Source organism: Dreissena polymorpha, chromosome 5 (assembly GCF_020536995.1).
Source record: "Dreissena polymorpha isolate Duluth1 chromosome 5, UMN_Dpol_1.0, whole genome shotgun sequence".
NCBI classification, from domain to species: Eukaryota; Metazoa; Mollusca; class Bivalvia; order Myida; family Dreissenidae; genus Dreissena; species Dreissena polymorpha.
Window position 1 is genome coordinate 61,961,378 of NC_068359.1, and position 23,128 is coordinate 61,984,505.

The window sequence follows — 23,128 nt, forward strand, 5'->3', positions numbered from 1 at the left end:
GTTCTTTAGTGTGTTTTGTTTTTGATGTAGGAAGCCATTCAGGCTATGATAAACAAGGTGATGAAGACTATTATGCGTGGTAGATGTTTGAAAACACAGGTCGTTCTTGACATGTTTTTCAGTGTAAAGAAAGGAACTTAATTAAAATAACAAATGCATACATATACCATTGTATGTTTTTCAGGGTGCACTGTTTGATTTATGTTGTGCTTTCGAAACAGCAGATTAAGTGACATGTATTGTTATAATGTGATGAAGTATGAAGGAATGTTGTATGTAAATAAACTATTACAATTTGCTGAAAGTGTTTTTTCCCCAAATTAGACTATGTAATTGACCTTCTGAAAGTAAAATATTCAATGTCCCCTCTTAACCGGAATCCTCTCTAAACCGGAATTTCCTATCGGTCCCGGGTGTGTCCGGTTTAGAGGGGTTCCACTGTACCAAGTTACATGATGATTGGGCAAAAAATGTGATTTCTAGAGTGTTCACAAGCTATTTTTACTATATAAATATAAGAAAACTGCCCCCCCCCCCTCCCGCAGCCATGTTATTCAACTGACCGGAACCATTTTTGAACTCAACTCCTCTCATATCAAGGAAACAAATGTTCTGACCAAATTTCATGAAAATGGGGCCAAAAATGTGACTTCTAGTGTGTTCACATGTTTTCACTACATGTATATACATATAGAGAAAAATGCCCCGCCCACTGGGGGGCATGTTTTTTACCGATCTGGACCATTTTCGAACTCGTCCGAGATATCAATAAAACCAATGTTTTGACCTTCTTTCATGATGATTGGGCAAAAATTAAGACTTCTAGAGTGTTTACAAGGTTTCTCTACAGCCAAACAAGGAAAACTGCCCCGCCGACTGGCGGCCATGTTTTTCAACGGACCGGAACCACTTTGAACTCAACCAACATATCATTAAGGCAAACATTTTGACAAAGTTACATGAAGATTGGGCAAGAAATGTACAGTGTTTACAAGGTTTTTCTTTTTTTTGACCTAGAGACCTATTTTTTGACCCAGCATGACCCAGTTTCGAACTTGATCGAGATATCATTGGGACAAATCTTCTGACCAAGTTTCATGAAGATCGGTCATGAAATGTGGCCTCTAGAGTGTTTACAAACCAAATGTGTGAGCAATCAGGTGAGCTAAAAATTATAAGTCCAAGGCCCATAAATTGGCCAAAAATCAATTGACCAGAACGAATTTCACACTTTATCTGTAGGTCATGAAGGTAGACTCACATACCAAAAATCAGTTCAATATCTGAAAGTGTTGCTTGAAAATCATTCGGGATAACATTTATTATAATAAATTATGAAATCCAAGGCCCATTACTTCCCCCAAAACCAATGTACCAGAACAAATTTCACACTTCAAGTTCATCAATAGGTAATGAAGGTAGAGTCACATACCAAAAATAAGCTCAACATCTGAAAGTGTTGTGAAAAAAATCTGGAAAATGGTTATTAAAGAGAAAATTTCTATATCAACTTTTGTCTCAATGTCCATGCCTTTTACTTTCTATTAAAAGAAGTTCCTTCCTCTGACATCCATTAAAAAATATTACTTCCCTTGTCAAAAATTACATTGTACCTGAAAAATGATAAATAAAAATGATCTCCCTTTAAAACTTATTACTTCCCAAAGCAAAAATGTAGATCAGTCAAAGGCCCACATCTTTGTCAAAAAATTACGGTATGGAACGAATTTCACACTTCATCTGTAGGTCATGTAGGCAGACTCACCTACCAAAAATTAGCTGTGTAAAAAACCTGCGGACAACTGTTAATATAAAAAATGTCTAAGTCTGATGCCCATAAATATGCCACAGGTCAACACACACGCAAGAATTTCACACTTCATCTGTAGGGAATGTATGGATATTTGCATACCAAAAATTAGCTCAATATCAGAAAGCACAGCATAAGAAACATCTGGAAAATGGAAAAATATTACTTCCCTTGTCAAAAATGACTTGTACCTGCCAAATTATATGTAAAAATTATCTCCCTTTAAAGCTAACTATTTTCCTTTAGATCACTCAAAGGCCTGTATCTTCTTCAAAAAACAACCAAACTGAAAGAATTTTACACTGAATCTGTAGGTCATGAAGGTGGACTCACATACCAAAAATCAGCTTAATATCTTTAAGCGTTGCGTAAAAAAATCAGGAAAAAAGAACGCCGAACGAACGGACAGACAGACGGACAGTGAGACTGCTATATGCCACCCAACAGGGGCCATAAAAAGCAATAACAAATCCAGCAAAAGTTGAATTACATGGATAACGGTATTGTGGACAAAACAAAGACGTAAATAAAAACACGATATTATTCATGGTACCATGGTATTGAACTAGTTGCAATACACTGCCAATTTAAATTGTGTATTATATTTAACATGGAAAATGGAGCTATTAGAAACTCTTTATATTCATAAACAATTTAAACAATGATGCGCATACCTCATCATTCATGCCTAGTGCATCTATGAGAGCTTGTCGTGAATCAAACTCCACAAATCCATACCCACGTGGCCTTCCACCAGACTCCAATAGGTCTACACTAACAGCCTGAAAAGATTATGAGAACATTTTAACAAAGGAGTTCTATTCAAATTCTTCAAACACTTTTATGTGCATAGGTCAATGATGATTATAAGAGGCCTTGATAAAAATAACTGTAAGTTCCATACATATTAAATTAATTAACCTTAAAACATGATAAGAACTTAATGGACATCACTGGTCAGGTTTACTCCTGGTTGCTTTTGTCGTACATGTAACTGAAAACATTTTTATTAATAAACAAGAGATGTGTTTTTCAGAAACACAATGCCCCCTATTGCGCCGCTTTGAAGCCATATATTTGACCTTTGACCTTGAAGGATGACCTTGACTTTTCACCACTCAAAACGTGCAGCTCCATGAGATTCACATGCATGCCAAATATTAAGTTGCTACGTTCAATATTGCAAAAGTTATGAAGAAGGTTAAAGTTTTGGTTAAAATTTGGGACACATATATTTGACCTTTGACCTTGAAGGATGACCTTGACCTTGACTTTTCACTTCTCAAAATGTGCAGCTCCATGAGATACACATGCATGCCAAATATCACGGAGCTATGTTCAAAATTGCAAAAGTTATGACGAAGGTTAAAGTTTTGGGACACACGCACACATACAATGACAACAGGCCAAAAACAAAATATCCCCGATCTTTCGATCCGGGGGCATAAAAACAAACAAGAAAGCAAATTATTTAAAATGATATCTCCTGCTTACTAAAATTTTCTTTATGGATTTGTGCAAATCCCTTCATGTATGGTAGATTCCTAACAAAATAAGGCATATGAAATCAACATTAAATTCTGCAACATTTGATCTCAATTTAAGACCTTGGCCCTAGAGACTCAAGTCTTACCTTTAATGCACAAGGAAAACAATTGTAGAACGTTACTCCAAAATCCCTTGATGTATTATCAATTACTCCCTAAATTATTAATAACTCATCAACTGTGTGATCTTTGACCTCAATAAATGACCATGACCTTGCCTCCAGGGTTTTGGATCTTAAAGTATTCTCATCCACAGATGATTGAGAACATCGATGTATGGTAGAATAAACAAGAGATGTGTTTGTCAGAAACACAATGCCCCCTATTGCGCCGCGTTGAAGCCATATATTTTACCTTTGACCTTGAAGGATGACCTTGACCTTTAACCACTCAAAATGTGCAGCTTTATGAGATACACATGCATGCCAAATATAAAGTTGCTATCTTCAATATTGCAAAAGTTTTGTGACACATACAATGACTGAGACAGACAGACGGGACGGGACAGGACAGGACAGACAGACAGACACACAGACAGACAGACAGACCAAAAACAATAAACCCCCAATCATTAGATCCGGGGGCATAAAATAAATTAGGCATATTTAATCCATATATATAACATTTTACCTAAGGGTGTGACCTTGACCTTATCACTTGAGATATGAGTCTTACATGTGACATGCAATCATTTAAAGGAGAACAACTGTACATAATGATATGTGAATTATTACATATTTCTGTGATGGAGTAATGAGTAATTTGTATTAAATGACTTAGCTCCAGACGATGGATAGCCTTCATGTATGGTAGAATCCTTACAAAATGAGGCATATTCAGTCTTAATTTGTAATGTTTGACCCCAGTGTGTGACCTTGACATTGAAACTAAAAACATGAGTCTTACCAGTGACAACAAAATGAAGAGTAACAAATGTACAAAGTTATTACAGAATACCTTGTTGCAAGCAGCATATTGCAGTAATTGCGAAGTTATGAATTCAGCGATTTTTTTCCTTCTTAATAAATTACTGGTTTCACAATGGGGAAAAACTAACAATTTCCCAATTGCTTTCCCAAAAAAGCCCAATTGATTTTGAAGTTGTTGTTTTTTATAAACAAAATGAAATATTTAGTTATTTCCCTATGGAGCTCTATGGCTTGAACCTAAGTAAATATAATATTGACAACACGTACATGTGTGTAGTTATCAATTTTAAAGTAGTTGTCAGCAACAAATCAAAACTGGAGACTTCATGATGGGAATTTACCCAATTTCAGTTTTTTTGCGCTATTTTTTCCCAATTGGGCTGATACCTCTACTTTTCTCGATTGCACAAAAAATATCCCTGAAATTAAACATCTATTTTGTGATATTTGGCTGGGGACAAAAAACTTAATGTCAACAAAATGTAGAGAAAAAATCTTACAGATTCACCAAAGAAATCCTGTATATGCTCTTCTGTAGCATCATATGAGAGGTTGCCAATGAAGGCTCTGAACGGTGGGTTATTGGGGACCTTTTTATCGTCCTCGGGGCCCCTGTAGTTCATGGGAGCCCTGGGCCTTCTCTCTCTATCTCCTCCTCTATCTCCTCTGTAGCTCATTTTGGGACAGTGTTTGATGGATCAAGATCTGAAAGTGAGCCTTTGAATCATTTCATGAACCAGATTAAAAGCAGCAAGATTACAGTATGTAATGAAGGCTTTTCCATGCAATATCTCAAGACACCTTGAAGCGATAATGGAATGCTGTTAATATTGCATAGCAAACAAATATACTAAATATATACACTTAAGTTTCAACAGATACATAACCGTTCAATTTTTGAAAATTGAAAAACCAAAAAAGCATTTATATGTACAATTCACTTGTTGACTTCCAATGATAACATTTAATGCTTAAACCACAGGTGGTTAGCGTGTGGCTATGATATTAATTAGTGAAAACATCATTTTGAATGATAAATAATCATATTATAACGAAAAATTAACTTTTCTGAAAAAAAATATTTCACTATCAAATACATTTCAACTAACTGACATTTTAAACATACGAGTGATTTCATTGGTCCAATGCGGAGGTGTGTCTTTACAACTGGAGATTTCATTCATAAAGAATACATGATCACTGTCAACTGGGTCATGCGTGTTGTGTATCGTGTTATTTCTTAAAAGTTGACCCAGCATTTGTAAAAATATTGCAAGACATATACATTTCCAGAAAGGAAATTCATTTCTGCGTTGAATAAGACCGAGATCGTGAAAATCGCTGCACAATTGATGAAGATATGGCTGTTCAAAGCGATGCACCCCGTTATGGGGTGATTTTGAGTTGCATACCTTGTTATATATATATTTGATAGTGAAATATTTTTTTTCAGAAAAGTTAATTTTTCGTTATAATATGATTATTTATCATTCAAAATGATGTTTTCACTAATTAATATCATAGCCACACGCTAACCACCTGTGGCTTAAACTTGTTGATTTTGGTAAAAAAAGTGGTGACAAATTTTTGAAACCCAGAGGGAACTGTGACTTTGTAAGACCAAAATTTCTAGGCTGGTGTCTTCCTTGAGATTGTCAATCTACATTCTACTGCTGTTAGCATTACTATTATGCAGAATTTCAATTTATAAGCTGTGAATTTGTCTTAGGATTTATCTTACCCTCACTGCAACTTTGAAAATTGCTTATTGCAAAAAGTTTAAATAGCACTGCAAAATACTGTTTAAGCAAGACTTCATGTATTGTCAAGCAATATGGTCCCCTAACATTGAAGCTCCACCATTTTCAGTAATATTTCTAGTCTATTTGTTGCCATAGCAACCAGAATTCTTGATGTAGGAACAAAATGAAATGACATGCATAATCTCCATATTGCCATCTGTCCGTGTTTTAAGTTTCATGAAAAAATATGAAGATCTTTTAAAGTTATTGCAGGATCCAGAAAAGTGTGACAGACTCACGGACTCACAGAGCGCAAACCATAAGTCCCCTCCGATTTCACCGGTAGGGGACAATTACACATACTATGTACATTCATGTTATCTCATCAATCATGAATGAGCTGCAATGTCATCAGACAACAACATATGTTCAATTTTGAAACAGATTCATTTCAAGATCTGTGTAGCACTTACTTGTTTTAATAAAAACAACCAACGTTAAAAACTTAGCTACAATTGCTTGCGTAGCCTATTAATGGATCTGCAGACTTTATAATGATCTCACCTGTGACTTGCTGACTATTATCAATGGTTAAATGACCTATATACACTGGATGGTTCAATGACCTATTGACATTAATAAATGTTTGAACACACCAAGCGAGTTATCTTGCTAGTTCTCAGTTTCATTGAGTTTAAAATGGCGAACAAATTCCTAATCGTTATAACTTTGCTGTTCAGTTGGTACATTTTGTTTGTGTTGTTGTGATGACAAACAGGGAAAGAAATTGGTGAATGACTGTAAGCCACTGGGCAAGTCATGTTGGTTGACTCACATACCAAAATGCAGATTATAAAATATCATAAAGCGCTTTCGAAAAAAAAAATCAGGAAAGCAATTATTGTATAGAAACTAAAAAAATATCAGCTTTATATCGGATTCTGAAAGCATTTCATTAAAGAAAAATTGGAACACAACTCATACTTCATCTTAGTGTCATGTAAATAGAAACACATACCAAAAATCAACTAAATATCTAAAAGGGTTTCGTAAACAAGAACACCAGAAAACAGACATTTTAAAGTCCATGGCCCATAACTTTGGCAAAAACAACAGACCGGAACAAAACTCAAACTTCATCTTTAAGTCATCTAGGTAGACTGACATACACAATGTAGCTAAATCAGCTACATGTACATATCCGAAAGCATTTCATAAAAATAAAATGAAAACGGTTATTACAGAGAAAAAATCCAAGGCCCATAACTTAACGATTAATCAATGGATGGGAAGGACACTTGCACTTTATCTGTAAGTCATGTGAGTAGACTTACACACCAAACATCAAGTCAGTATCTTGAAGCTTTTTTTAACAAGAGATGTGTTTGTCAGAGACACAATGCCCCCTACTGCGCCGCTTTGAAGCCAAATATTTGACCTTTGACCTTGAAGGATGACCTTTGACATTGAAGGATGACCTTGACCTTTCACCACTCAAGATGTGTAGCTCCATGAGATACACATGCATGCCAAATATCAATTTGCTATCTTCAATATTGCAAAAGTTATGAACAAGGTTAAAGTTTTGGGACAGACACACACAATGAATGACTGACAGACAGACAGACATGCCACAAACAATATACCCCTGATCATTTGATCCGGGGGCAGAAAAAGTCCCGAAAATGGGAGTGCCAGACAGGCTGCTATTATAATGCCACCCTACCAGGGGCATAATAAGAACATTTCTTCCCAATTTAAGTAAAAACGCCACCCAGGGACCCGGCCCCATTCAAAAAAATACTGATTGATGTTGACTCGTTGGTCAGGATTTTGTGGGGTTAAAGCAAGGCAGAATAATTCATTGGGTAAACAAGGGATGTGTTCGTCAGAAACACAATGCCCCCTATTGCGCCGCTTTGAAATAATAATAAAAAAATTGACCTTTGACCTTGAAGGATGACCTTGAACTTCCACCACTCAAAATGTGCAGCTTCATGAGATACACATGCATGCCAAATATCAAGTTGCTATCTTCAATATTGCAAAAGTTATGGCCAACGTTAAAGTTTTTTCGGACGGACGGACAGACTGACATACTGACGGACAGTTCAACTGCTATATGCCACCCTACCAAGGCATAAAAACAGACCAATTTCAATTTGCTGGCATCAAAACACAGATATTTGCATCCAATCTCTCTGACCTATTTATGCCACTAGATTTAAGTGGTAAACATCGAATTGTGATGACCCATAATATTCAATTTATTGAGGAAAAGAACACTTTGTGTCTTTTATCATCAGTCATGACCACGTCACTGGCATGAATAAACTGCATGCGTCACTTGAGCATATCATAGGGAATTTTTTTTTTAAATGTAAAAAAAAGGAAAAGGCACAATGGGACCAGGGCAATTTGAATTTGGAAAAGCTTCATTAAAGAAAAATATATACTTAAATTTGGCCCCCAAAAAACACTGGTAAAAAGATGTAAATTGAAAACAACTTACAAACATGCTTCAGTTTAATATTTATTTATATTGCTATTTTTAAAACCTACAACTGTTTTAAGTTTGTAGATTTATATACTCTACAGTGGTATTTCAGTACATGTCACGGGTCTATGTGGAACACAGATGACAGTTAATTCAACCCTTTCCCACTCAGAAGCAAAGTAAAAATTGCTATGTGCAAACAGCATAAAATCAGAACAGCCTGCAAGAAACTCACAGTCTGTTCAGGTTTAATGCTGTTAGCTGCTCATCAGTATCTAAGTGTTGGAAATGTTGCCGTTAAAAGTTGAATCTAGTAAGAAAGGTCTTTAATTAAATGCAACTTTCTAAGGGACTACAAATGTCTAAAAATTCGTATCAAAGTGGTAATAGGTTAATAAGCATTATTCACTAATAGTTTTGACAAATTTAATTGCATTCAAAACTTGTAGATGTATGAGGTGTGTACTAATGGATCTCATCCTAACATGTAACACAACACAAATCACTTTTTTATAATCATTATTATATTTCTTTGTCTGTCATTCAACATCCTAAATACTCATAACAAAACTTAGTCTCATGAACAGCACACTTTTTCCTAAAACACTCTCTCCCTCTGAGTCTCTGATCCCTGTGTATTTTGAATTTGATGAGTTCTTTCTTTGCCTTGGGCAAAATTATGTCATCACCTGAAGGTAATTCAGCACTCACAAAAGTTGAGACAAAAGTTGAATTATAACTGCAATTTCCTGCCATTTGATTTTACTAAGATATTTTTTATTTTGGTGTGGTCTTGTAAACAAGGTTATAAGGGGTGCCGGTCAACTCGTACCTAAGTCAACTCGAACGTTTTTTGTCAATCCCATAGGTTTTTGGTCAACTCTCACGTTTTTAAGTGAACTCGCCCCCCCCCCCCCACCAAAAAAAAATTATTCAGTAATAAATGTAGGATTATGATCATTAGTTTAAATAATTAACAAGAGCACCACATAACGGGTGCCACGCTTGGCTACGGAGCAGTTTTGAATAAATGAAAGCTTGTCATATTATTATTCTTTTTTAGAGGTCACAGTGGCCTTGACCTTTGACCTAGTGACCCCAAAATGGGTGTGGCATGTATAACTCATCAAGGACAGGTGCATCTACATATGAAGTTTCAAAGTTGTAGGTGGAAGCACTTTGACTTTAGAGCCAATGTTAAGGTTTTAGCACAAGTCGGACGACGGACGACGAGCTGGCTATAACAATACCTCGGGTTTTCTCCCAAAACGCCGAGCTAAAAATTAGTCATAAGTATTAATCATAGAGATGATGTTTTTTTTCAATTATCTGAATATACACTGTATATTAACAGTTATCATAATTAACATCTCTTTTCACTTGTGGTTGATGTTTTTCATGGGTAATATGCCTGTGTGAAAGTGGTGGGAAAGGTGTTATATACTGCAAATGTTTAATAAAATTGCCGAACAATAATCAACAAAAGTTAATTGGTATGATAATTATTCGTTTTTACTTAAATGTTTGTCACAACACGGATAATGGTCTAAAAGGTGTTGTATAACTGCGCAAGATTCAATTGAAGTTAATATATCTTGTTATCCCCACGTTTTTTGGAGAAAAAGTGGGGATATTGTATTGATGTGCGTCTGTCCGTCCGTCCTGGCCAACTGCTCCTCCTACACTATTAGCACTAGAACCTTGAAACTTACATACATGGTAGCTATGAGCATATGTGCAACGGTGACAGTGACGAAATTTTGATCTGACCCCTGGGTCAAAAGTTATGGGGGTTGGGGCGGGGCCGGGTCAGAGATTTTCATTCATTTTTGATGTTATTTTACATTAACTTCTTCATTTCTGCACCGATTTACTTCAAATTAATACTGAGCCTCTCTTATGACACTAAGGTCAATCTCAACTATGCATGGCCCCATTACCAACCCTGGGGCGCCCCGGCCACATAGGCCATGCCCAACCAAAATTGCCTTTTACTATAATTTCTTCATTTCTACACTGATTTACTTCAAATTGATACTGAACCTCTCTTATGACAATACAGTCAATCTCAACTATGTAAGACCCCATTACCAACCCTGGGGCGTCCCGCCCACATAGGCCACGCCCACCCAAAATTGTCTTTTACTATAATTTCTTAATTTCTACCATGATTCACTTCAAATTGATACTGAACTCCTCTCATGACAATACGGTCAATCTCAACTATGTATGGCCCCATTTCCAACCCTGGGGTGCCCCGCCCATAATAGGCCACACCCAAATAGGCCACTCCCACCCAAAATTGACTTTTACTATAATTTCTTCATTTCTACACCGATTCACTTCAAATGAATACTGAACCTCTTTTATGACAATACAGTCAATCTCAACTATGCATGGGACCATTACCAACCCTGGGGCGCCCCGCCCACATAGGCCACGCCCACCCAAAATTGCCTTTTACTATAATTTCTTCATTTCTACACCGATTTACTTCAAATTGATACTGAACATCTCTTATGACAATAAGGTCAATCTCAACTATGTATGGCCCCTTTAACAACTCTGGGGCACACTGCCCATAATAGGCCACACCCACCCAAAATTGTCTTTTACTATAATTTCTTCATTTTACAGCGATTCACTTCTAATTAATACTGAACTTCTCTTATGACAATTCGGTCAATTTCAACTATGCATGGACCCATTACCAACCATGGGGCGCCCCTGGGTCAAACATGCAGCGTAGGGATACGCGTCGGCCTCTGCCGCGCCATTTATAGTAATTAATCAGTTTTACTTTTATAATCATGTTTAACGCCTAAAATCTACTTTGATGAGTATTTATGCCTATTGTGTCCATGAATTAGAGAGAAACAAGAGCTGTGTTTGTGAAACACAATGCCCCCTACTGCACCGCTTTGAAGCCATATATTTGACCATTGACCTTAAAGAACTTCAACCAAGGTTAATGTTTTGAGACAGACAGACGGACGGATGGACGGACAACCGACCGACAGACAGGACAAAAAACAATATACTTCTGATCATTCGATCCGAGGGCATAAAAAAGAAAATTAAATCTTGCTTGTTGCATGCGGTTATTTCATAATTGATCAATGTTTCTTATTTATGTATATAAATAGACTGAATTAAGCATTTTATAGGTATCATAATCGACATCTCTGTGCAGCGGACTACGTGAGTACAACTATAAGTGAATACATGTACATACATATTTTTGTGTGATGGAATATCCGAGTATTTTGTGTTCAAGGAGTGTAGGTCCAAGGAAGCAAGCTATAGAATGCGATTTTCGGCAACTCAGAACAAGAGAAAAAGGTAAGAACCATGCAATTCATTCTATACTTAGTTAACGTGATGTCTATAAGTTATTACAATACTTACAAAATGATTTTAATTATATTTGCTGTATAACTTAATATTTAATTTATACACCCAGAACCTTAATGCATTTTAAATTCATGTTTGTATAATATGTACATCATCTTTACACGATTTATATTTAATATACTTAAGCGATAATTAACCATGAACTCATGTTTTAAACTCAGGGCCAAAACACCAACTTTGGGGAAAGGGCCAAGGTCTTTTTTTCAGGAGAAAAAAAGACACAATTTTCTGGCTTTGGGGAGTGAAAAATACTGAGGTAGATTGGAAATTTAGAGAAAAATGCATGATTTAAAAGAAATTTCTGTAGATTAAAGGGCCTTTTTGGTTAAGGGGAAGAAAAAAAGGCCCATTGCGAAGAAGGGTTTTTGGCCCCGAAACTGTGTGCTAGAAAACATTTATTAAAATGTGTTAATATTAAAATAAAATAAAAAATGTGCATGAAAACATTTGTTAAACAACATATTTTTCAACATTGAAATAAAAAATAAAAACCTAGCTTAAGAAACTTCAGCGAACATTATTAGTGTTGACAGACCTGTCAAAAATATAAAAAACCGACATTTAATTTAAAGTTATGGTAGCCAGAACTAGTAAAAACCATGATTTCATCATAATTGTGACTATCATGTAAATCTGGAAAAAAAAAGTGAAACTATGTGTTATTATGTGAAAATATAAAAAAAATACAATATTGCATGTAGAGATATCATAAAAAATAATTGAACTAAATTTTAAAAGTGTGTCTCATTTGAGTGTATGCATAAATTGCCCATATAGAACCCATTAACACATCAATAGTTTGAATAAGGGATGAGTTGACTTTGGTATGACTTGACTACTGCGCGAGTTTACCAAAAAACGTCAATCGTGATACATCGGCTATCTCGGATTCCTCCGTAAGATAGGCCTCGTGGCTAACGGTCGCCATATTGCCTTGTATTACTACTTTACTACCCAAAAGGTTGTCAGTCTATTGTTATGAGGCTATATACGATGCGCGTTGAACTAGCGCCAAACTTTTTACCGAAACTTTGATATTAATAGCACTATTAACGTTCATTTGTGTTGCATTTTGACCTATTATCCAAGCGATTTACTTTTCCATTATTATTTAATCACCCTATCATCCAATTTTTAAGATGAAATTACGGTGTTTACAAAACCAACCAAACCGAAAGTGAAACTGGATGCATTACGTTTCGCGATGTAAACATTAAATATTTGTTCAGTTTGAGGAAGCGAATCGATAATAGACGTTGGAATATGTATGCAATACAGACTATCATTGCCGATTGTAATACTGGCTAAAAAATACCTTTTATGACAGGTCATGTATAGAACGTTAATCAAATAGTGACCACAGGTGGTTAGCGTGTGGCTATGATATTAATTAGTGAAAACATCATTTTGAATGATAAATAATCATATTATAACGAAAAATTAACTTTTCTGAAAAAAAATATTTCACTATCAAATATATATATAACAAGGTATGCAACTCAAAATCACCCCAAAACGGGGTGCATCGCTTTGAACAGCCATATCTTCATCAATTGTGCAGCGATTTTCACGATCTCGGTCTTATTCAACGCAGAAATGAATTTCCTTTCTGGAAATGTATATGTCTTGCAATATTTTTACAAATGCTGGGTCAAATTTTAAGAAATAACACGATACACAACACGCATGACCCAGTTGACAGTGATCATGTATTCTTTATGAATGAAATCTCCAGTTGTAAAGACACACCTCCGCATTGGACCAATGAAATCACTCGTATGTTTAAAATGTCAGTTAGTTGAAATGTATGTAAACAAAGGTTTCAAACGGCGCTGGACAGTTAGTCTTGATGCAGAATGTAACGACAAGAACGGTAATAATGTTTTTTCATACGTTTTATTGAATTATGGTATCGAACTACATGAACTTTGTAGGGAAGTTGCCCTTTACTCCGTGAAGATTTCAGTCTTAAAGACAGCATGATCACTGTCAACTGGGTCATGCGTGTTGTGTATTGTGTTATTTCTTAAAGGTTGACCCAGCATTTGTAAAAATATTGCAAGACATATACATTTCCAGAGAGGAAATTCATTTCTGCGTTGAATAAGACCGAGATCGTGAAAATCGCTGCACAATTGATGAAGATATGGCTGTTCAAAGCGATGCACCCCGTTTTGGGGTGATTTTGAGTTGCATACCTTGTTATATATATATTTGATAGTGAAATATTTTTTTTCAGAAAAGTTAATTTTTCGTTATAATATGATTATTTATCATTCAAAATGATGTTTTCACTAATTAATATCATAGCCACACGCTAACCACCTGTGATAGTGACCATAAATCACTACAAATGTCTGGGTTGTTCATTAATATAATTAATGCACGTTTCTGATCTAATTGCCTGTATCTAGTTGTAATTACCATGATATTGATAAAATTAAAACGTTTTTTTCATAAATTAACATTACATGTTTTATTTTTATCATTTAGGGAATATATAATTGTATCATTATCATCATTAAATATTCTGAAGATCTAAATTATCATGATTACTTTAAAGTAGAATTTTTAAATTTTACTCATTATTTTTAATGAATTTGCACATTTGCTTGATTCAAAATAAAATGTATTAATAAGGGTTTCAGTTGTTAGTTTTAACCCATTTTTAGTTCGATTAAATTTAAAGTACTAACTACGTACATGTATGTAAAATGCTCTTGAGTTCGTTTCCTGGGCCTAGAACCAGTACTTAGGTGTCTCTTGGAGATTTCTTAAGAATGCTCCCACACTGGGGATCACACCAGTGACCCAGAGCATTATACAATTGAGGATGCATCAAGATTAAAAAATGGTACATGTATAAATTAATAAAGAATCAATAACAATCAGAAACTGTGCATTTTTTTCAGTATTGTGTGAAAGGATTTGAAGTACAATGTAATTATGTTTTTTTGAAATATGATTTATGTGAATTTGAATAAATATATAAAATTTAGTGATTTTCTCAGACAAAACTGTTTATTACATACTAAAGTATTCAGAATGTATTATTGTAATATTCATTCAATTTTTTTTAGTACAAAAAGCACTTTTCCCCACAGGTGGTTAGCGTGTGGCTATGATATTAATTAGTGAAAACATCATTTTGAATGATAAATAATCATATTATAACGAAAAATTAACTTTTCTGAAAAAAAAAATTTCACTATCAAATATATATATAACAAGGTATGCAACTCAAAATCACCCCAAAACGGGGTGCATCGCTTTGAACAGCCATATCTTCATCAATTGTGCAGCGATTTTCACGAGCTCGGTCTTATTCAACGCAGAAATGAATTTCCTTTCTGGAAATGTATATGTCTTGCAATATTTTTACAAATGCTGGGTCAACTTTTAAGAAATAACACGATACACAACACGCATGACCCAGTTGACAGTGATCATGTATTCTTTATGAATGAAATCTCCAGTTGTAAAGACACACCTCCGCATTGGACCAATGAAATCACTCGTATGTTTAAAATGTCAGTTAGTTGAAATGTATGTAAACAAAGGTTTCAAACGGCGCTGGACAGTTAGTCTTGATGCAGAATGTAACGACAAGAACGGTAATAATGTTTTTTCATACGTTTTATTGAATTATGGTATCGAACTACATGAACTTTGTAGGGAAGTTGCCCTTTACTCCGTGAAGATTTCAGTCTTAAAGAATACATGATCACTGTCAACTGGGTCATGCGTGTTGTGTATCGTGTTATTTCTTAAAAGTTGACCCAGCATTTGTAAAAATATTGCAAGACATATACATTTCCAGAAAGGAAATTCATTTCTGCGTTGAATAAGACCGAGCTCGTGAAAATCGCTGCACAATTGATGAAGATATGGCTGTTCAAAGCGATGCACCCCGTTTTGGGGTGATTTTGAGTTGCATACCTTGTTATATATATATTTGATAGTGAAATTTTTTTTTTTCAGAAAAGTTAATTTTTCGTTATAATATGATTATTTATCATTCAAAATGATGTTTTCACTAATTAATATCATAGCCACACGCTAACCACCTGTGCTTTTCCCTGGCATTTGTATTTATAGTACTTACATATTTTATAATTCTCACAGCATTTATAAACTGTGTTCATGCAAGCATGAAACTGGTTTCATTTTTAGCATAGGTGCGTTTACGCACCTATGCTTATGGTATATACCACATTTTGAAAATCCACATCTATCGGTTACCCATTATGAAGCCTTACCTGATCAAAAATCAGACGAAATATCTATTTAATTTAGTATATGGTCATTCTTACAATTTTTTTTTGGAAACGTTTTTCTAACGTTTTCTTCCAAGAATATTGCTGACACCGTTTTTAGTGAATTTTTCTAAGACCGTTTTGTGTCAAAAAATCTTCTTATAACATAAAACAAATTTCGTTCGTAAAACAATTCTATCTGCACTATAAATCTCAAACTCCTACGCAGTGGCCTCCCTTATACGAGAAGTTACTGACCGAGCGAAGCAAGGGAAGTAACTGCTGTGAGGAGTTTCTATAAAAATCTGCATTCAGAAATCTGTATTCAGAACTCAATCTGTTGTGCACGTCTGCATCTAACGCTTACCAAAAGTTTTACGACAAATTCTTGACGCAGACGAATAGGGTAGCGTCTATTTTCATTTGTGAAAAGAATAGTTCGATACAGATCTGTCCGTGCTTAAATTTTGAAAGGCTTGGGTAATTATTTTTCATAAGCGTTTCAAACACTGATGTAAATGGAAAGATTATCTATTTAAATAGTCGGTAATTGTTTGAAATTATTGATTTGAGAAATTCGCGGATGGCGATATCGAACTACATTATACCACGTGACGCCATTCTTCCCTGTATCTTGCACCTATGCTTTTAACGCCATCGGCGCTCTCGTTTGAGTATTTAAACAAGAGGGCCATGATGGCCCTGTATTGCTCCACTGCTGAAAAAAGGTTGAAACAAATTTCTCTGCATGTGCAAATACTTAAATATAGGCCCTATTTAAGCACATGTACACTTTTGTGACCTTCTGGGCTGGGTCAAATTTAACCCCAGGGGCATAATTTGAGAAAACTTTGTAGAGGACTACTATATCTCACTACATACAAAATGTGGTAGCCCTAGGTCCTAGAGTTAAGGACAAGAATATTTTTTAAGTTTTCACAAAATAAGCAAGATATAAGCGTATATAATGTTCAATTTTGTGACATGCGGTTCAGGATCAAATTTGACCCAAAAGGCATAATTTGAACAAACTTGGTAGAGGACTATAAGATGTTACTGCATACCAAATTTGGTAGCCATAGTCCAAATGGTTTTCGACAAGAAGATTTTAAAGAGTTCACAAAATAGGCACTTTAAAAGCGTTTATTCAATTTTGTGACCCCCCCCCCCCGGGGCAGGGTCAAAGTTGACCCCAGAGGCATTATTTGAACAAATTTGGTAGAGGTTTATTAGATGTAACTACATACAAAATTTGGTAGCCCTAGGCCCAATGGTTATGGACAACAAGATTTAAAAAGTTTTCACAAAATAGGCCCCATATAAGTGTATGTTCAGTTTTGTGACCCCGGGCAGGTTCAAATTTGACCCAAGGGGCATAATTTGAACAAACTTGGTAGAGAACTATAACATGTCACTACATACCAAATTTGGTAGCCCTATGCCTTATGGTTAAGGACAAGAAGAGTTTTAAAATGTTCACAAAATAGGCACTATATAAGCATATAATTGATTTTGTGGCCCCCGGGGCAGGGTCAAATTTGACCCCTGGGGCATAATTTGAACAAACTAAGTAGAGGACTATACAATGTCTCTACATACCAAATTGTGTAGCCCTAGGCCTAATGGTTATGGACAAGATTTTTTTTAAGTTATCACAAAATAGGTATTATATAAGCATATGTTCAATTTTGTGACCCCCGGGGTAGGGTAAAATTTGACCCTAGGGATTAATTTTGAACAAATTTGGTAGAGGACTATTAGATGTCACTATATACCAAATTTGATAGCCCTAGGCCGGATTGTTATGGACAAGAATTTTTTTGAAGTTTTCACAAAATTGGCCTTATATAAGCATATGTTCAATTTTGTGACCCTCGGGGCAGGGTCAAACTTGACCCCAGGGGCATAATTTGAACAAACTTGGTAGAGGATTATAAGATGCCACTACATACCAAATTTGGTAGCCCTAGGCCCAATGGTTATTGACGAGAAGATTTGTAAAGTTTTCACAAAATATACCCTATATAAGCATATGTTCAATTTTGAGACCCCCGGGGCAGGGTCAAATTTGACCCCAGAGGTATAATTTGAACAAATTTGGTAGAGGACTATTAGATGTCTCTACATACCAAATTTGATAGCCCTAGGCCCAATGGTTATGGACGGGAGATTTTGAAAGTTTTCACAAAATAGGCCTTATTTAAGCAAATTTTCAATTTTGTGACCCCCAGGGCAGAGTCAAATTTGACCCCAGGGGCATAATTTGAACAAACTTGGTAGAGGATTATAAGATGCCACTACATACCAAATTTGGTAGCCCTAGGCCCAATGGTTATGGACGAGAAGATTTGTAAAGTTTTCACAAAATATACCCTATATAAGCATATGTTCAATTTTGAGACCCCCGGGGCAGGGTCAAATTTGACCCCAGAGGTATAATTTGAACAAATTTGGTAGAGGACTATTAGATGTCTCTACATACCAAATTTGATAGCCCTAGGCCCAATGGTTATGGACGGGAGATTTTGAAAGTTTTCACAAAATAGGCCTTATTTAAGCAAATTTTCAATTTTGTGACCCCCAGGGCAGAGTCAAATTTGACCCCAGGGGCATAATTTGAACAAATTTGAAAGAGGTTCACCCCAGGAACATTCCTAAGAAATTTCATCAGAATTGGACCAGTAGTTTAGGAGAAGATGTTTAAAGGAAAAGTTTATGCATGGATGCACGATGGACACATGACCTTTGGCCAGTGGAGCTAAAAATCAAATTAAACATTTAGTTTTGATGTAAAATCAGTTTTTATATGCAAGTGTCTATTTCACTTATAAATTAAAACAGCATATTATTCATTATTGAAAAGATTATTCCAAGCTTGATGTCATATTTCAACTTTGCATAGTGTAGTTAATTGAACATTGTATTGAACTGTATGGGCAGCTATATTTTTTAATTTATGTATGTTGTATTATACAAAATGCATTATTTCTACCACAAGTAGACCATATAAGGCCTACTGCTACTAAATAGGCACTGGTATGAATTTGACACTGTTTTTGATGCTCATACAAAACTTTAATTATTACAACACTTTAGTATATTAAATATTTTCAAGTTTTTGTTCAACATTTTTTGCAAAAGAAAAGAGTGTCTTAATGCATTTGAAAATATACTTAAAACAAACTAAAAATGCATTTTAACATACCTTTTTCCTGGTAAAGTGTATTTGGGATGATAAAAAATACACTTGAAGAGTATTAATGCTGGAAAAATGCAGAAAAAAATACATTTGTTTCTGTTAGAAGTGTGTCTTGTCTGCATTTTTAAGTGTATTAAATACATCAAATGCAGATAAATACAATGCCAATACTGTTACATGTATTGTAATGGACATAAAATGCACTTGTTCTTGTAATTAAATGCTTTAGTGAATTGAAATAACCTTTTATAACGTTTTAACAATTAATAATACCTTTTTATATAAATTTTCTTTTGAAATATGACACTTAATAGATTTTTGCACCACTAGTAAGAGATATAATTTGTGCTCATAATGCTTTATCATTACACTATATAATATCATTTGTTGTATGAAAATTGCCCGTAAAATTCATGTGAAAGCTCAAGAGATTAATAGCAGCGTGCTATACCCTGCTCCTTTTTACATGACTTAATGGTATTTAGTCCCCAATTCTACATGGCTAAGGGAAAATTAATGTTCAGATTTGACAAATAAGTCTTAACTGGGATCCAATAGGCAGACTTTCATATTACTTGTATTTAATTTAAATCATGATCTGAATTGCTCTTTGGCAAATCTTTGTTGGTCACAGTAGTCAACTGAATTTTGTTCACTTTGTAGTGATTATATTTTCTATATTTATCAGACAACATCTTTCTTCAAAAGTTTAACATGATTGCTTGGTCAATTTAGAAACAAGATCAATGCATCATAACATAAAATGAAAATATGTGTAATAGTAAAAATGGCAGCAAAAAAGCACTAGATTATCTGCCTTAAATCTGAGACGATATGTTGATGTATTGGAATTTCTCATAAATAATGTGTTCCATAGTTGTATAATTGTATAGTCGCATGCATGAGTGGTGTCAATGTCACAATACCAAGTAAAGCCTATAATTTACTAAATCAATTTGAAGTTTGATGTGTGTTTTTTTCAAGATCTGTTATATATAATAATATATACATGTATATATATATTGTTGAAAAGTTAACATGCAATAAGTTTACTGTAATTAAGTGACAAATAGTTTTACTGATTTGGTTGGATGCATATATGCAGATATATCATGGTTTGTGCAGAGGACACTAGCAAAAACAAGAGCTGTCTCCGTAGGATGACATACGCCCCCGATAAACGCTTTAATAGAAGTTATGAGCATTTTTCAAAACCTAAACGCCGACCCTAAGTTCAAGGTCAAAGGGGTCAAAATTTGTGTGTGTATGGGAAGGCCTTGTCCATATACATATGCATACGGACAGTGCGATCACTATATGCCCTCCTTTGGGGGCATAAAAATGTGTTTCACATTGTTTTGGTAAATTAGTAATGTAGTTAAATGAGCAGAATCATCAATTATAAAGTTATTGATTATTAAGTGTTGCTGGCATATTTGATGCATTCATCTAGCTATAAGAAGGTCCCTGTTTTATCCCCACTGGCACCGAGTGAGGGTTCTCAAAATCTTTAAACAATATGAATAACTACATATAGGGTCAAGAGCCTTGTTGATATGGGGGCTAAACACCTGAAATCAAAGCGACCCAGGTTAAAGGCCGAGGCAAAATAAATAAACCAGAGGCCGCATGAGCCTGCTATACTCTGAACAAGTATTGCTTCTTCTCAGAAAACTGGCTTAAGTGTCTTACTAAGCTTTAGACTTTGAGTTTCAGTGCCATCAATCTTAAATAAATTGGTCAAATTAAATAATAATTTGTAAAAAATAAACATTCTGCACAAATTCAATTATGTACTTTACCTGTATGCATGAATCATTTCAGTCTTGATGGTTAGTGAACTATGCCAAAAGCACCATATCTATGAAACACTTGTATTTTGAATAGTGCAATGTTCCACAGAAATGATGCTGATGATAATTCTACACGATGATGAATTATTAGATATATATTTCTAAATTCCATTTCCACCAACAATTCGGTTATTCCACTACCAGTTCACATGCTTCATACACAGTTGAAAATAACACTATTTCACTCAACAACCGTGACACATGTACTAAATTTTTCAACTTTTCGCAATTAAACTTGTCTTCTACTGTTATTGTTGTTGTTGTTCTTTTGAAAGTAGTTCGAAAGATGGCGACCATTAACCCAGAGATTGATTTATGAAATAAATCGTCTGCTGATCCAGAGTGAAAAAACGTGCGAGTTGACTAAGGTAGAGTTGACTGTAAAGTGTTACAACCGGTTACAAGGTAAACTATAATTTTACAATAATCAATGATAATTATTAATGAACAAAGTAGTATTGAATTAACCACAAAGGTAGGTTATAAAGTGGTATCCAGTCAACATCAAAGATTTAGAAAAATGTGATATATTGATTTTCAGTTAAACCTGTGATCAAATTCCGACATTTTGGAACGTCCCTCATTCTAGTTTGTCTTAATCATGTCCGAAAAGTGTTCCGCATCTAACCCAGGTGAAACTTATAACCATAGAAATACCAACACATTTTTTTTAATAAGACTGGATGATTTTGTATTGGGTATCTTAGCATTAAAAAAATTACCTAAATACGTATATATAATTATAACTGAATACGTTTTGGTTATCTTAGCATTACAAAAATTACCTAAATACGAATATGTAACTGAATACATTGGGTATCTTAGCATTACAAAAAATACCTAAATAAAAATTACCTAAATAACTGAAACATGACAAGGTCAAGAGGTTTTCACGTTACACTGATATACAGTCTAAGTCTGAGCACATTGTACAAATTGATTCCGCCATTTTGTGGAGACCACGCATTGGCCTACCAATATGCTCCTGTTATCCAGGAAAATAGTGAAACAATACTGAGTGTGAATACTTTAAAAGGCAGACGACACATGTTCTAATGTCTGCGCCGTGACGTAACAGTAAAAAAGAAGAACTAATTTACCTTGTTTAATTTAGTGCCGTGTGCACATGTAAACGTGACTGCTTCGCTTTCACGTTGCTATCGTGTACGTCCGTAACTCAAGTGACCAATCAAATCGTAACATTGAAATCGTGCGTTTCCGTGAATTCACATTGAAATCACGTGGTATTCACATATCGGATATGAGGGCTGACTAAAATAATTTGCTTTTGTATTATTCATCTCCATATTTAAGTATATCTTTTGTCTGTAATCTAATGGAATGATCGCACATTTTCTTTTTAGTATTGGACATTATTTACGAAAGCCTATTAGTGACACTTAAAATTAACAAGAAATATCTTTAAAAAAGATATACGGCGCTGATAGTTCAATGAATGAGATCAATGATAGCGAATGTCTTTTTCTGTGCAGTGCTTAGCTGCATCACACGCAGTACGGGATGTTACGCGGGGTTTTCGCGGCTTATTTTACATTATTACATATTTCTGGTCATAAACCTATAGATACAAAACAGAAAACCAAAAGAAGAATGGAAGTGAAATTAAAACATATGAGTCAACCGACCACACGCGAAGTATCCGTATTTATAGGCGCGTTCTTCGAACAAACCTGTTTTAGTGGTTTGTCCGGCGTTGCTATTTGATTCGATTATTAACAGTATCGAGAATCATCGCGCTCATGCTTAATACATTACAATATGGTGGAATAATTATTGTTAAATTAATCGAAAATAATATTTATCATTGTATCGTTGAAAACACATTAAGAATCTATTATTGACATACCATAATTATATTGC

General features: G+C 34.9%; 1 protein-coding gene and 1 long non-coding RNA gene across 5 annotated transcripts in view; one reads left to right on the forward strand and one right to left on the reverse strand.

The window, feature by feature from the left end:
• The window catches only part of LOC127831640 (uncharacterized), a 228,176-nt gene extending 213,983 nt beyond the window's left edge, over positions 1-14,193 (forward strand). The window contains exons 2-3 of the long non-coding RNA XR_008026423.1: positions 5,440-5,532; positions 13,972-14,193. This is a non-coding gene — a long non-coding RNA (uncharacterized LOC127831640). The remainder of the gene's footprint in view (positions 1-5,439; positions 5,533-13,971) is intronic.
• Positions 1-22,468, reverse strand: part of LOC127831638 (eukaryotic translation initiation factor 4B-like) — a 34,983-nt gene extending 12,515 nt beyond the window's left edge. Inside the window, exons 1-3 of one of the 4 annotated variants that reach the window (XM_052356635.1) lie at positions 22,348-22,468; positions 4,787-4,991; positions 2,485-2,592 (exon numbers count right to left, since the gene is read on the reverse strand). In XM_052356635.1, coding sequence (XP_052212595.1) covers positions 2,485-2,592; positions 4,787-4,963 — 285 coding nt within the window. In that variant the 5' untranslated portion in view covers positions 4,964-4,991; positions 22,348-22,468. Of the gene's footprint in view, positions 1-2,484; positions 2,593-4,786; positions 4,992-6,501; positions 6,712-22,102; positions 22,127-22,347 lie in introns of those variants that run through there. The other 3 variants (XM_052356638.1, XM_052356637.1, XM_052356636.1) reach the window with 3 other exon arrangements.
• Positions 22,469-23,128: the final 660 nt, after the last annotated feature.